Here is a 16990-nt window from a genome sequence, read left to right on the forward strand (position 1 = left end):
TGGCTCGGAGGTAAACAAAATACATTCACAATAGAAACAAGCTCAGCGTACTCGACTGAAAACAGTCAGTCAGTCAGTCAGTCATTCAACTAGGCTACTCCAATGATCATGTCTTCTCGGGCATCAACTCAGTTTCTACATGCCGATTTAATAAACCCATAACAGGTCTCCACCGATCCCACATTATACATACTTATTTGAATATGAATATTCAAAATTGAAACTTCAGAAAATTAAACCAAGAAGTTATTCCTGGAAAACCCCTTATAAATGGTGGAGATGGTATGGGAAGAGCAACTATTATCACATTTGCAGGTAGTTTATTAAAGTTGAACAGTTCCAAGAATTGTTAATACACATCTTAATTTGCAAAAGGCTTATAATTATTGCTACAGCCTTTAGGACAAAGTGGGACATTTAATTCTTTGGTAATTTTCTTTTTTGTACTTAACGTTAAGGGCATTAATCCCATGAAATTGAAGACTTTCCATTTCAAGCACCCAGTGTCAACATCAAGCACAGTAGTTGGAGGCAGAGCAAAGTGCCCTTCATTCTGTCTCCGTGCCTCAGCACCAAGTGCGCCCTCTACTGCACCAGTGTATTATTACCCCCTTCCAATTTTTTGTATCAGCCATTCTGGGGCTTCTCTAAATTAGCAGTAGCTTTGTGCTGCAAACTCAGCCAACTGAATAAAAACCCCGCAAATGTATTTTTTTAAAATTTGTTTATGGGATGTGGGCGTCGCTGGCACGGTCAGCATTTATTGCCCATCCCTAATTGCCCTCGAGAAGGTGGTGGTGAGCCGCCTTCTTGAACTGCTGCAGTCCATGTGGTGATGGTACTCCCAGTGCTGTTAGGTAGGGCGTTCCAGGATTTTGACCCAGCAATGAAGGATCGGCGATATACTTCTAAGTCAAAATGGTGTGTGACTTGGAGGTGTTGGTGTTCCTGAGCGCCTGCTGTCCTTGTCCTTCTAGGTGGAAGAGGTTGCGGGTTTGGGAGGTGCTGCCGAAGAAGCCTAGGTGAGTTGCTGCAGTGCATCTTCTAGCTGGTACACACTGCAGTCACGGTACGCCGGTGGTGGAGGGAGTGAATGTTTAAGGTGGTGGATGGGGTGCCAATCAAGCGGCTGCTTTGTCCTGGATGGTGTCAAGCTTCGAGTGTTGCTGGAGCTGCACTCATCCAGGCAAGTGGAGAGTATTCCATCACACTCCTGACTTGTGCCTTGTAGATGGTGGAATGGCTTTGGGGAGTCAGGAGGCGAGACACTCGCCACAGAATACCCAGCGCCTCTGACCTGCTCTTGTTGCCACAGTATTTATGTGGCTGGTCCAGTTAAGTTTCTGGCCAATGGTGACCCCCAGGATGTTGATGGTGGGGGATTCGGTGATGGTAATGCCGTTGAATGTCAAGGGGCGGTGGTTAGAATCTCGCTTGTTGGAGATAGCCATTGCCTGGCACTTGTGTGGCACGAATGTTACCTGCCACTTATCAGCCCAAGCCTGAACGTCGTCTAGGTCTTACTGCATGCGGGCATGGACTGCTTCATTATCTGAGGCATTGTGAATGACACTGAACACTGTAGTTATCAGCAAACATCTACATTTCTGACCTTATGCTGGAGGGAAGGTCATTGATGAAGCAACTGAAGATGGTTGGGCCTAGGACACTGCCCTGAGGAACTCCTGCAGCGATGTCCTGGGGCTGTGATGATTGACCTTCAACCACCACAGTGTATTCTACATACAATCCTTACAAACACAGGTGACTTTCATGTCATCAATCTGGACCCAAGTCCCAGAAGCAAAAGGCTGTGTGACGCAGTGCACCACCCAGTTTAAAAGAATCTTATAAGACAAACTAACAAAGAAAAGACTTGCATTTATATAGCACCTTTCACAACCATCAGATGTCCCAAAGCGCTTAACAGCCAATGAAGTGCTTTTGAAGTGTAGTCACTGTAGGAAATGCAGCAGCCAATTTGCACACAGCAAGCTCTCACAAACAGCAATGTGATAATGACCAGATAATCTTTTTCAGTGATGTTGATTGAGGGATAAATATTGGCTAGGACACCAGGGATAACTCCCCTGCTCCTCTTTGAAGTAGTGCCATAGGATCTTTTTCGATCACCTGAGGGGGTGGACAGGGTCTCAGTTTAACATCTCATCTGAAAGACAGCATCTCCGACAATGCAGCACTCCCTCAGTACTGCTCTGGAGTGTCAGCCTAGATTTATGTGCTCAAGTCTCTGGAGTGGGACTTGAACCCACACCCTTCTGACAGAGGCGAAGAGTGCTACCCACTGAGCCACAGCTGACACTCAACAGAACTTAGTGCTGTACTGAAAGCTTGTGCAGAAGTACAACTGATTGAAGCACAAAGTATTTAAATTGCTAAAGATTTCATGTATACATTGTCTCAATTTCCAAAATCTTGGTAAGAATAATAGGCTTTACCTGTTGTGCATCAGCCTCTGATTCAAAGGTGATAAACCAGTTGTCATTGTAGGCAAACTCACAACTCATGAACTTCGGGAAATTTTCTCCTCTGAAGAGTGCTTCTACCTCCTGGGAAGAAAATAAGCTTGATATTATGCCAAATACATATTCCATGCAGGCAGGTTCTACCTAATACAGGAAACTTTCGATTTACCGGCACCTAAATAACCGGAAATCTCAGTTAACCGGCAAAATTCAGGAGTAGATTTTACTTCATATTGTATTTGCCTTCCTCCGTCTGTTGCTGTGCAATGGTGTGGCTGCAGCTGTTGCTAAGCTACAGAGACGCTTGAAACTTGTGGCCATTGTTCTACACTTGTTGCTAAGCAACAGGGTTTGTTGCTTTATACGGAACCGTCAGCTCTCCCTATCTTTTACTATAGCATTCGGTTATCCGGAATTTTTGATGAACCGGCACCACGTCGGTCCCGTCCGTGCCGGATAAAAAAAAGTTTCCTGTAATGTCATCCAAGTAGAAGACAGTTCCTGTGCAATTGCTCTTAAAATATACAACTCCCTTTAATCCCAACCACTCAAGAAGCACATACATAGCCTTCACTAAGCACTACCCCACACAATCGCTGCCCTGGCACAGATTTCCTTCTATAATTTATGCCCTGGAGCACTAACTACCTCAACAGTCAAGCATTTTACATGGTTACATGAGTGGAGTATTCCACAACATGAGAGTCGACAGGTTGTCACAGCAGTAGTTATAACAAGCAGCAAAACCACTGGTATTTTTTTTGTACGATTATCCTTTTGGGTCAACTAGTTCCAAAACAATTTTGGACCGAAAGTCCAAATTCTTTGAGGCTGGTCTAAGGGACTGTTCTGTGGTTTAAGATCATAGTGACTTACCCAATACCTGGCAAGAAAGGGAAATGTACCTTTCAAATTAAGAAAAAAAACTGTAACCTAAAAAGTGAGCATCCTCCATCTCCCACACAAGAATTTTACTCTACAGATTAGCTACAAGAGTTTTGTTCAAATTAGACCAACATGTTATAAGAACATAAGAAATAGGAGCAGGAGTAGGCCATTTGAGCCTGCTCTGCCATTCAATAAGATCATGGCTGATTATCTACCTCAACTCCACTTTTCTGCACTATCCCCATATCCCTTGATTCCCTTAATATCCAAAAATTTATCTATCTCTGTCTTGAATATACTCAACGACTGATCCGCCACAGCCCTCTGGGGTAGAAAATTCCAAAGATTCACCACCCTGAGTGAAGAAATTCCTCCTCATCTCAGTCCTAAATAGTCAACCCCTTATTCTGAGACTGCTCCCTGGTTCTAGACCCCCCCCAAGCCAGGGGAAACATCCCCCCTGCATAGAGGAGAGGGTGCAGAGGAGATTTACCAGAACAGTCCCAGGGATGAGAGACTTCAGTTATGTGGAGAAGCTGGGGTTGTACTCCTTAGAGCAGAGAAGGGCAAGAGGAGTATTTGACAGAGGTGTTCAAAATCAAAAGGGGTTTTGAGAAGAGTAAATAAGGCGAAACTGTTTCCAGTGGCATGAGGGTCGGTAACCAGAGGACAGATTTAAGATAACTGGCGACAGAAACTGGCGGAGGAGCTGAAAGCAAGTTTCATTTTTGGACTCATGGGGAATCAAGGGATCGGGCAGGAAAGTGGAGTTGAGGTGGAAGATGAGCAGTGATCTTATTGAATGGCGGAGCAGGCCTGAGGGGCTATATGGTCTACTACTGCTCCTAATTCTTATGTTATGAGAGGAATTGTTCTTAATGCAGCAAGTTGTGATCTGGAACACGCTGCCTGAAAGGGCGGTGGAAGCAGATTCAATAGTAACTTCTAAAAGTCTACTGGGGATACCAACTGCATTACTTGAATATCTGGAACAAGCTAATCGATCACTATTTATCCCATAACAAGTGGAATTGCCTCTTTCCACTTTGACTAAAATGTTAAGGAATATTCACCAGCCTGAAGGCACCATTTATTCTCTCCATCCCCAACAGGACAAATTTGCCCAGATGCAATTTATTTCTTTAAAAATCCGCATGTAGATTCGTACTCCAGTAATTGCGTACATTTAGCAGTGATCTGGATTTCTCTCACGGATCTTGTAGTCAGCACTATGGAGTTGGAGCTTGATCTAGTGCATCAGCTCAGTTTCCTGTGTATTGGCTATGGTACTAATGTTCCTGAAGATCTCGCTTACAAGAACTATGCTGAACCTGCTTGCCAGTCATTATACCCCATCTTGCACTAACTTCTGGATCCCATTTGATAGTTTTTAAATTCAACTGAAAAATGTCATTATTTTAAATTAGAGCGTGTCTGTTTTTGCTCAATTCTTACCTCAATGGGTGTCGACTCTGGTACTTCTCGTAGAATTACAATGCAGCGGTTTTGATTTGGCCTGACTTTCTCTCCTTTCTCATCCACTTGGACCAAAGGCAATGCTAAAATGAATTACAGGATATTTTCATATTTTCAGCAACAATTCTCTTCAAAATACTGCTTTTTACATTTTATGCAACACATACTTACATCTCAAAACTTCAATAATCAGGTCCACATCTGTGCTCAGTTTCTTCACATGGTCAAGGTTTGCTACAGTCAGTATTGGCACATACTGGTCACTATCCATTTGGGAGACCAGGTACATATCAGTGGCCAGATTTTCTCTGCAAAAAAAAAAATTACACTCAATGTGAACAACCAGAATTTTAATTAGATTTGCACCCATTTCCAAGCTCAATGTTAATGAAGTATTCACATTTTAAGGAATTGTTCAAGTTTTGAGTGCCTAAATGCCTACTTAATATGTTCCAATAAGCCAACAGATTGACTTTTCAAATTAGAGAAACACATAGTTCCACTGACTGGATGATAGTTAAAGTTGTAACTTTAACTATAGTATTCAGCCATACAGACCAGAAGTTTGCAGGATCAATTCCTGGTTAGCTCAACTGAACCAAGTTAGAAATTGGGGCACAGTTAGCCTCAGTGTCCTTAGGAGGATAAAGAACATAAGCAAACATTTCTAATCATTGTCCAGTGACCACTGATGGAACATGTGGAATTACGGCAAGAGGTGGGCTGGGTTTGGCTTTGCACCATAGAATGTACTGATGCCCATGGTCGGCATTATGGGACCTGAACACTAAGCAGCTGGATCTTCAGTACAGTACATGGTGCTTCCTGTGTTTTGGCTGTGGTGCTAATGTTTGCTAGCATGCTGCATTTCTGAAGATCTTGGAATCTTAGTCAATCATAATGGCACAGGAGGCCATTTGGCCCATCAAGCCCATACCAGCTCTCTGTAGAGCAATCCAGTCAGTCCCATTCCCCTGCTCTATCCCCGTAGCCCTGCAAGTTTATTTCCCTCAAGTGCCTATCCAGTCTCCCTTTGAAAACATTGAGCGTCTCCGCTTCCATCACTTCCGTCGGCAGCGAGTTCCAGGTCCTCACCACTCGCTGCGCAAAAAAGTTTTTCCTCACATCCCCCCCTGTATCTCTTGCCCAAAACCTTAAATCTGTGTCCCCTAGTCTTTGTACCATCAACTAGTGGGAACAGCCTTTCCCCGTCTAGCCTATCCAAACCCACCATAATCTTGTACACCTCTATCAAATCAAACCTCAACCGCCTTTGCTCTAATGAATCTTACTCAGAAGAACTTTGTCCCCACCCCCTCCCCCACCTCTCCAACTTGCACTAACTTCTGGATCTCATTTCTTTGATAGCTTTTCAAGATCTATAAGCTTACAGCACCTTCTAGTGAGGAGAGAAAAGTTAAAGGGGCAGTGTTTTTAAAGAGATGACTCATTTGGTTCAGGTATACCAATTCCTCTATTTGTCCACAATCAATGTTGGATGCCTAAGGTATGCAGACACCCAACACCAAGTTGATTTCTTGCAGTTTAGAATTTCATTAATTTGTTTGTTTATTTTGTTTAGAATTTTGTCGGCAGAATTTGTGCAGTACTTTTGAGATACTGAAAGCATGTTCTGTTTTTGGAAGCCGGGAGGAGGGAGAAGGGATATTCATTTTCAATTTGGTAAGAAAACCATTTTGGTCAAAAAACTTTAAAGAGTGTATATTATCTACAGCATTAATTATCAAGTCCAAATGGTTAAACTACATTGTTAAGCACTTAAATCTGCAATAGAGATTAAATAAAATTAATCTCAACATGTATAAACTAAGAAAAACCTACAACTAAGGACTCACCGAGACAAACAGAACTCCAGTGTCTTTTTCAGCAACTCTCGAAGGTCTTCTTGACCAACTGTCTGCTGTTCCAACAGAGACTGATCTCCTCCTACAAACCAAAAGAAAAACAAGAGTTTCTCCAGGAAAAATGCACTTGTACATTACCGATCTAATACAGTGCAACTTAATCTCTTTCACCCACATTGCACAGCAGTGTCTTTCATGGTTAGGCTGTCATTGGTGGCAGACCGGTAAATTACATGAGTGTAGCAGCCGATTTCACAAAGTTAATTTATAAATTTAAAATCCTACAAGAAACCTAATACAGCAACTTGTGTATGCAAGATCTGTCAGTTACAAGATGGGTTAGGAGGGGTTTTTACCTCACATCGAATGCAAAAGCCTGACAAACGTAGATGCCTTCAAAAGAAAGTGTATAAAAAGGGAACAAAGGCTGCAGTGAAGAGAACATTTAAATATATGGTGAAATTATTAAATAGAATGGCTAGTACTAACTCACTAGAACAGTGCATGATATCCCAGACTACTGTCTGCACATTGATGTTGAATTCTGTCAATTTAGGGAAAACAAAATGAACATAAAAACAGATTGCTGTGGATTAACCTTCCACATATGTTCCTATGTATCATATAACATTATACATCAAGATGAAAACCTCCACAGACTTGCAGTTCACAGCAGGACACATTTTAGATAGTGATCTAGGACTGAAATATTCAACCAAAACGCTCGAAGCCCTAAAATTACTAGGAAATATTTAAGCTATATTAGAATAGTGCCCATTGACATTAGAATCAATTCTCAGGTTAATATAGGCTCACACTGGGCCCTGAAGTGAAGTACCAAAGAGTTCAAGGAAAAGTTGTTGTGCAAATAATTCCAAAAAATGTACAACAGCTGAAATGCACCAACACATCCAGGCACAGACACAATGACATCATACAATTGCCAGGACCAAAAAAGTTCTCTTTTCAAAAGGTCAATTTAGACTGTAACCTGACAAGAATAAGAAAGAAATTTAAGCATAACTATATTGTGCAAATAATTGACATATGGAATAAGTTACCAAGGAGGCCGTTGAAGCAAACGTGTTCCATGCATTCCTTATACTGTTCATTTTGGTTCAAAGTGAACATAAACCGAGACGTGCTAGCAAAGCATAGAAATCCACTGCCCATTAAAATTGCGAAAATCACAATTGAAGACAGATGGTAGAGTTATTCCAACTGGTCATGTGAATCATGAGAAACTCAAACAATGTATGGCGCAGGTTTTTGTGAAATGAACTCAAGAGAATCAATGTGATAATTAAACGGCAGTGTTTTTTCTTTTACCTGTCTGTCTGGTTCCGTGCATTGTCTCATACTCTGAATAGAAAGAATCAGAGCACTGGAGTGTTACAGCATCCAGATCTGGCTGCTCAGGGGAAGGAGCTGTCAGAGAGGACTCCTGTGATGGACTTTGAAATGACTTGCCAGCATCACCATTGGTCTCAAACCCTGTCAAACACAAAGCAGTATTAAATTTTTTTATACAGTAAGTTACGTCAAATTACAAGAGTAAGAATTTCATTTTTTTACGATTCTCTCTTCATTCCTCCCCCCCCCACCAAATGCTTGAGATTTTATAGAATCATACAGCACAGAAGGTGGTCATTCGGCCCATCATGTCCGTGCCAGCTCTGAAGAGCTATCCATTTAGTCCCACTACACTGCAAATTTCTCCTTTCAAGTAGATATCCAATTCCCTTTTGAAAGTTCCTATTTAATCTGCTGCCACCATCCTTTGAAATCATAACTCTCTGCATAAACAAACATCGCATCTCTCCACTGTTTTTTTTGTCAATTATATTACAGGAAACTTTGTGTTATCCAGAGGCGAACCATCCGGCAAGCTGGAGTCACCGGCAAAAATCAGGAGCCGTTTTTTATTCTTTTCGTTTCTTTTCTTTGCTTTTTTTGAACAGTCAAGCTCTGCAACGTCTGTAGCTAAGCAACAGCTTCAGCTAGAGACGGTACAGAGGCACTTGCCGACTGTTGAGGCTGGGGTTTATTGATTCATACGGAGATGAAAATCTCCGTATGTTTCAACATTAGCTCTGGAGTGTACGGCAGTTTTGAGGGAACGGCAGCAGCTTGGTCCCGTCGGTGCCGGATAGCACAAAGTTTCCTGTACATCTGTCTCCTCTGGTTACCGACCCTCCTGCCAGTGGAAAAAGCTTCTCCCGTTCTACTCGATCAAAACCCCTCAATTTTAAATCTCCCCTTAACCGTTTCTGCTCGAAGGATATACTTGCCTTGGAGGGGGTGCAACAAAGTTTCACTAGATTGATTCTTGGATGAGAGGGTTGTCCTATGAGGAGCGATTGAACCGAAATGGGCTTATATTCTCTGGAGTTTAGAAGAATGAGAGATGATCTCATTGAAAGGTATAACATTTTGAGAGGCCGTTTCCCCTTGCTGGGCAGTCTAGATCTAGGGGTCATAGTCTAGGGGTCGGCCATTTAGGACTGAGATGGAGAATTCTTTATTACTTGGGAGGGTTGTGAATCTTTGGAATTCTCTACCCCAGTGTGCAATGGACGCTCAGTCGATGAGTATATTCAAGACTGAGATCGACAGATTTTTGGGCACTAAGGGAATCAAGGGATATGGTGATAGGGCGGAAAAGTGGAGTTGATGTTGAAGTTCAGCCATGATCTTACTGAATGGCAGAACATGCTCGAAGGGCCGTATGGCCTACTTCTATTTCAGATGTTCTTCTGTAAGAAAGGCAATCCCAGCTTCTCCAGTCTCCCCACATTTGATTCAAAATACAATGCGAGTTAGTCTGCTAGGCCTACGAATTCTGTCACTCATTTCGTTTCCGCCACTGCCAAAGCACTGAAGCGGCCATAATCAAAGTCAGTGTTACATAACAACCACTTGCATTTATATAGCACCTTTAATGTAGTAAAACGTCCCAAGGCACGTGATTTATCAAATTTTTTTTACACCAGGCCACAGAGATTAGGACAGGTGACCAAAAGCTTTGTCAAAGAGGTAGGTTTTAAGGAGCTTCTTAAAGGAGGCAGAAGCAAAGGGGTTTACGAAGGGAATTCCAGAGCTTAGGGCCTGGGCAGCTGCAAGCAAGGCCGCCAATGGTGGAGTGAAGAAAATCGGCGATTCACAAGAGGCCAGAATTGGAGGAGCGTAGAGATCTCAAAGGGTTGTAGGGCTGGAGATTACAGCAAGGCCCATGGAGGAATTTGTAAACAATGAGAATTGTAAAATCAAGGCGTTGCCGGACTGGGAGCTAATGTTGGCTAGTGAGCGCATGGGCGATGGGTGAATGAGACTTAATGCTAGTTAGGATACGGGCAGCAGAGTTTTGGAAGAGCTCATGTTTACAGAGTGTAAGGTGGGAGGCTTGTCAGGAGAGCATTAGAATAGCCACGTTTAGCGGTAACAATGATATAGATGAGGGTTTCAGCAGCAAGTGTGCTGAGGCGGGGGGGGGGGTGGAGGAAGAGAAGAGGGGTGGTAACGGAGGTGGAAGTAGGTGGTCTCAGTGATGGAGCAGATCTGGGGTCAGAAGCTCATCTCAGGGTCAAATAGTACGCCATGCTTGATTGAGGCTGAACCGGACTGTTCGCAATCAGTGGCCAGGGGGAAAGATAGAGCTGGTAGCTAGGGAATGGAGTTTGAGGCAGGGACCAAAGACAGAGCCTTTGGTATTCCCAGTATTTAGTTGGGAGGAAATTTCTGCTCATCTAATGCAGGATGTCTGACAAGCAGCGTGACAAATCAGAGGTTAATTTTTTGGGTTATTTCTAAAGATACCAGCTGGCCATGTTAGTATATAGCTTTGAAAGAGAATTCTTTTGGAATAAAAAATAAATTAAGAATTCCATACCTTCTGGGCAAGTATCAGGAGCCCCCAATTGTTCTTCCCAAGGTTCACAGGCATTGCTCGCAGCAGCATCCAGATTTAGCACGTGATTTGCCCATACTTTGGCATTAGGATTCAGCTCTGAAACCTTGGCCGACTCCTACCAAAGCAAAAAAAAATGTTGCACTTAAAGACTGCTATGCAGATTACTTGTTTTTTAAATAAAGCATTTTCAGGGTTAAAGTCTGTTCCAGAAACAGTGAACACTAAATCTGCAATCTTAGAGCAAGTGTTGTAACTATAAAATTGTGCACAAAACAATGTTATAGTACTCATTTGACAATATTAAAATATTTTAACTGGACACCACAGCTTGCATTTATATTGGTACCTTAAAGCAGAAATAAGTGCTGCAAAGCACTTCACAGGAAAGCAAGCAACAGACACCAAGCCTTAGTGGGAGATATGACCAAAGGTTTGGTTGAAGAAATAGGTTCAGAAGAGGGGGGGGGGGGGGCAGAGAATTTATGGACGGAGCTCCACCGGGTAGGGCTGAGGCACCTTAAAGGTCTGCCAATAAACCAGAGGTTTACAGCAGATAAGGCCAAGTGTCCCATTCTTTCCAGGCCAGCTCTCTGCTAGTGTGATCCAAATCTAATCCCACTGCACTGCTCTTTGCCTGTATTTCCCTCTGCCCAAGGAATGTTTCAAGCAGAGACCAATGCATGTTTTAAGGGAAGAGGAGACAAAATTTGATGCAAAGCATTCCATGCTCTAATAAACTTGTGTGAAGAACTTTTTTCGAACTTCTCTTCTCGCTGATACTCATCACCGACTCTCCAACTAGAGGGAAGTCTTTCCCATCAAAACCCTTCCGTTTCCAAAAGCTCTTAAATCTGCTCTTAGCTTTCTCCACTTCGGTGGAAATAGTCCCAATATCTCAAGTCTCTTCTCTTAACTTCCATTTCTTCTCCCTGGTATTATCCTAGATAACCCCACTGTAATCTATTCAAGGCTTGATATTGTTTTCTACAATGGAGCATCCAAAATAGCACGAATAATAGTCACTAATAAATCCAATAAGGAATTCAGAAGAAACTTATTTACTCAAGAGTGGTGTAAATGTGCAACTTGCTATCAGAGTGGTTGAGACGAGTAGCATAGATGCCTTTAATGGGGATGTTAGGTAAGTAGATGGGGAGAAAGGAATACGATATGTTGATAGGTTGAGATGAAGCAAGGTGGGAGGAGGCTCATGTGGAGCATAAACACCAGCATGGGCTGAATGGGTTAGGGTTAAAGTTCAAGTAATTCTATGTAACACTCCCTATGCCCAAGTCTCTCACACAGACCCAGCAATAACCCGAGTACACCACTTCCAACTCTTCTCCATTCCAAGAAACACTCAGGTGTGGCCAGGGGAGTAAAGGTGGCAGCAGAGCTTCAAATCTTGGATGCAAAGAAATGTACTGCACCTTGCACTGAGTGAGGGCGGAGAGGTGGGGCAAGGGGGTATGTGAAGGTGATCAAATCATGTAGAGGGAAAAAATGGTCATCTTTTACTTTCAAATGGGTGGGGCGCAACAGTAATGCTCGACACGGTCAACCCAGGTCTGGTGGGGGATAACAAAACTAGTTGCACACCAGATCTACAATCCTAGGGTGCAGAGGTAACAATAGTAGGTATGGGAAACAGCAAATGGAGACGAGGGCAAAGGTGGTTGTGACGAGTGGAGGGCCAGGAGTGAGAATTGGGAGTTTGAGGGCAAATAAGTGAAGGAGCTTGGTGAGGGGAGGAAAGTAATAGTCCCTGTTTACCCGCCCCCCCCCCCAAAACCAACCACGGCAGGGGGCAGCTAACACTGTTCAGATTAATTGAAATATTCTCACATCTAGCCTGTATGTCTTGTCAATAGTTTAATTCCAAATTCTTTAGAGACTGGCCACTCGTCAACTTTCTTCCCATTTCTGTGCACTTAGGATTGCTTATTTTATCCTGCACTTGGTACATGTTCATTTCAGGCTCAGCTAAGCTCCTCCTGCCCCAGTTCGGAATGCAAGTATACAGCAACACCCAGTCATTCCTAAATTTTTCAGCCAAAACAAATGATTTGCTATTATTAGTAGAAAATACATGTACCTGTAACTAAATTCTGAAGTCACAATTAACCTATAGCCTTGAGCAATTCTACACATTACATGTGCTGACAAATTGAAGTTGCAATGTCCAAGCATTTTTTGTTATCCGCTATAGCGACAGAAGCATCACACACAAAAATGTCACACACAAATTTAAGGATAGTCCATTCACAACAGAAAGCAGAACTTTTGCACAGCCAGAAATATTAAAGTTCCAGACTTGTTTTTGGGCAGTGCCCGATAAGACACAATATGCACGACATGAGCAAAACCTCAAGTTCACCAAGCACAGAAACCATAAGGATCAGTAACAGCAGGACGGAAGACCGAAAGACCTAGCTAAAGCACAAGGGCTGAGATCCCCACCAAGAACTCTGATGGACAATAATTTTCAATGTCATATGAGGCCTGAATCTCCATACCCTGTTCCACTGTGCCCATGCACTCGCAAGAAAGCAATGGTGCATTTGTGAAGACTTTAGCAAAAATTATTTGGATCAGCATAATGCTCATAAGTACCAATGATTTAAGATAGCAGTTCAGCACCTTATCCACTTTATTTACATTTTTTTTTTTTTTTTAAACAAACTTTGGACATTTTTCTATTATTCTGCACTGTCCTGGTTTGCTCAGCTTACCCACCACTACACTGGAGTACTGCATTCAGTTTTGGAAACAAAAGCTCTGGAAATATATATCGGCCTTGGAAGGGGTACTGCGCAGATTCATCAGAATGATACCAGGGCTTAAACGGTTGAATTATGAAGATAGATTGCATGAACTTGGCTTGTATTCCCTCGGGTTTAGACGGTTGAGGGGGCGATCTAATCAAGCTATTTAAAATAATGGTGCAGGTCAGCTGTGATCCAATTGAATGGAACAGGCTGGAGGAGCTGAATGGCCTACACTGGTTCCTATATTCCCATCTCCTGCTCCATTATTGGAGACCAACTTGTCAAACACAACTACTGCACTTCTGGGGGAATGTTGATAAAACCTCGTCACCTTCCTTCACAGCTCATGAAAACTTAGCTCAGTCTTCAAAATCTCGAACCATATCCATCACTGCTCAGCTCTTCCTCCCCTCCTTGTATTCTTCGACTCGAGTCACTATATCATTGCAAGTTGATTTATAAATACCTCATTATACTTTACACGCTTTGCTGGTGCATTCCAAAACTAATCTCTGCCCTGCTCCTTTTTCCTGATTCAAACATTTATCCAATGTTCCCTAAAAGATGCAATGGTCTTGGCCTCAACCACTCCCTGTGGTAAAATATTCCATGCTCCAGCAACCCACAACGTAAATACATTTCTCACTAAGTGCCAACTTTAAATTTGATGACCCCTCATGACTGAATCCCAAAGGGACGTGGTCTTTCCAAATTCATCCCATAAAGCCCTTCATAATTTTAAACAATCTGACAAATATCTTGGCTTTCTCTGTTGCAGTGGAAATAGTCTCAGTATCTCAAGTCTCTCCTCCTAACTATAATTTGTCATCCCTGGCATCATCCTGGTGAATCTACGCTGTACAGCTTTCATGTCCTTTCTGTAATGGAGTGTCCAAACTTGCACACTACTGTGACCTCACCGATGTTTTGTACAGGTTTATCATTACATCTTCACCCTTTTACTCTATGCCCCTAATTATGAATCCCAAAATGCTGCTGGGCCTTTATGGCTTCATCTACCTGCACTTGCAGGGAATTTTTTTGAACTGCCTTCTATGTATTTGATGGCACTCCAGTTACTCGGATTATGCCACAAGCGAGACGGTTATGAAAAGACAAGCAAAGCTAGAATCCGCATATATCTTAAAACAACAACGTTGGAGGAGAAAGAGAGGGGTAGCCAAATCATTAAAGGGGACATCAGTGTCAGTCCTTCCGCTGGCTAAGAACAGAGAAAAGGAAGCATGGTTAGACAGGTTTTAAACAGGCGTCTGCAGTTTGCTCCCTTGCTGTCTGTGAAATAAAGTAGCTTAATGATTCGTATCTGGCCTCAGCTCACCAAGTGTTTCTCAATCTGCCTTCAAAGTGCACATGGGTGCACATGCAAAATGCACTATATCCAGGTAGATCCCGACAAATCCTATTGTTACACGCCATGGTATAATGAGATATTGGCAAAACACTCAGGCTACTTGCATCGGTGAGCAGCATCACCATATCCAGCGAATATCGAGACCCCCAAAACAGGCACCCAAGGTGACGAGATAATCAGGGCCAGAGAATCTGAAACTGTTAAAAATTGGCAAACGAGCAGAAGAAACGAGGTCAGAAAATGAGAGGTTGGGCAGGAAAATGAAGAAAATCCTCCAGCTTGCAACCAAGGTTTCTAAAAGGAACAGATGAAGGATAATGTGAAGCCGAGGACCAAATTTAGGTTGAGGATTCAAGAATCAATGCAATTACAGGAAACTTTGATATCCGGCACTGACTGGACCGAGCTGGTGCCGTAGCATCAAAAGTGCCGGACATACCAGAGTTAATGTTTAAACATACAGAACCGAGAAGCTCCGTGTGAATCAACAAACCCTGTTGCTTAGCAACAGCTTCAAAACAGTCGGCTGCAGCTGCAAGTGTCTGTAGCTGAAGCGGTTGCTATAGCTACAGGCCTTGCAGTGCTTGACTGGGAAAAAGAAAGCAACGAGAACTAAAAAAAAAATAGAAAATGGCTCCTGATTTTTGCCGTTAGGTCGAGTATTCCGGACATATAACCTCCGGATAAACCAAAGTTTCCTGTATGTATAATATATGCTGGAACTGCACAAAATGGCAAGAACAGTTTTGAGGATTCAATTTAATGAGTTGGAGCAGAAGGTGCTAATATGCGCTGACTCCATTGTTGCAAGTGGAAATCTTGGACAGTTTTCTTTGCCTTCCCTAGTCCCTGAACATGAAGGCCAAGTTCAGCAATTCAATGCTTCACTAACCAACATCAATAGACTCCGTACAAACTAGTGGTGAAATCCAAGTCTGAGAAAGCAAATAAAATGGCAGTGATGAAGTCTCAACTCCAACTCGAGAAGTTTAGAGCCAAAAATCTAAAACAAGGTTTTTCCAAAAAGTTGGCTGCGCTTTGAGACTGAAGGAGGAATATGGAAAAAATAGCGAACTGATTTTAAAAATATAAAAATACAAAAAAGGAAACTGTAAATGCTTGAATTCTGAAACAGAAAACATGGAAATACACAGGTGTCAGTATGTATCTGTAAACAGAAAACACTAGTTGGCTTTTGAGTGTGCATTCTTCATTAAAGTTTTTTTTATGCACAGGAAATACTTAAATTTAAAATGCCACTGTATACAAAGTAGATCATTTCATAGAAACATAGAAGATAGGAGGAGTAGGCCATTCGGCCCCTTGAGCCTGCTCCGCCATTCAATGCGATCATGGCTGATCATCCAAATTCAGTACCCTGTCCCTGCCTTCTCCCCATATCCCTTGATCCCCTTAGCCTTAAGAAATATATCCAACTCCCTCCTTCGTGAATATATTTAATGAACTGGCCACAACTGTCTTCTGTTGTAGAGAATTCCACAGGTACACCGCTCTCTGGGTGAAAAAATTCCTCATCCCTGTCCTAAATGGCTTACCCCTTATCTCCAGACTGTGACCCCTGGTTCTGGACTCCCCCGCCATCGCGAACGCCCTTCCGGCATCTAGTCTGTCTAGTCCTGTTAGAATTGTATATGTTTCAATGAGATCCCCTCTCATTCTTCGAAACTCTAGCGAATATAAGCCCAATTGACCCAATCTCTCCTCATAAGTCATTCCTGCCATCCCAGGTATCAGTCTGGTGAATCTTCGCTGCACTCTCTCCATGGCAAGAACATCCTTCCTCAGATAAGGCAACCAAAACTGCACATAATACGCAAGGTGTGGTCTCACCAAGGCCCTGTACAACTGCAGCAACACATCCATGTTCCTCTACTTGAATCCTCTCGCTATGAAGGCCAGCATACCATTTGCCTTCTTAACCGCCTGCTGCACCTGCATGCTTACCTTCAGCGACTGAAGCGCAAGGACACCCAGGTCTCGTTGCACTCCCCCTTCGCCCAATCTATTGCCACTCAGATAATAATCTGCCTTCCTGTTTTTGCCACCAAAGTGGAGAACCTCGCATTTATCCACATTATACTGCATCTGCCCAATCACCCAACCTGTCCAAATCCAAATCTGCTATTACATCTTTTATAATGGACTCTAGCATTTTCCCCACTACCGATGTCAGGCTTACCAGTCGAAAATTCCCTGCTTTTTCT

At 42.8% G+C, this 16990-nt stretch overlaps 1 protein-coding gene across 5 annotated transcripts in view; it reads right to left on the reverse strand.

The window, feature by feature from the left end:
- Nucleotides 1–16990, reverse strand: part of larp4b (La ribonucleoprotein 4B) — a 100089-nt gene that overhangs the window by 34873 nt on the left and 48226 nt on the right. For all 5 annotated transcript variants that reach the window (XM_085987588.1, XM_085987590.1, XM_085987589.1 and 2 more), the window contains 6 exons: nucleotides 10605–10740; nucleotides 8045–8209; nucleotides 6707–6797; nucleotides 5022–5158; nucleotides 4830–4933; nucleotides 2460–2570 (listed from right to left, as the gene is read on the reverse strand). In XM_085987588.1, coding sequence (XP_085843714.1) covers nucleotides 2460–2570; nucleotides 4830–4933; nucleotides 5022–5158; nucleotides 6707–6797; nucleotides 8045–8209; nucleotides 10605–10740 — 744 coding nt within the window. The remainder of the gene's footprint in view (nucleotides 1–2459; nucleotides 2571–4829; nucleotides 4934–5021; nucleotides 5159–6706; nucleotides 6798–8044; nucleotides 8210–10604; nucleotides 10741–16990) is intronic.

This window comes from Somniosus microcephalus, chromosome 5 (assembly GCF_052327205.1).
Source record: "Somniosus microcephalus isolate GS21.2 chromosome 5, FLI_Smic_1.0, whole genome shotgun sequence".
Taxonomy (NCBI): domain Eukaryota; kingdom Metazoa; phylum Chordata; class Chondrichthyes; order Squaliformes; family Somniosidae; genus Somniosus; species Somniosus microcephalus.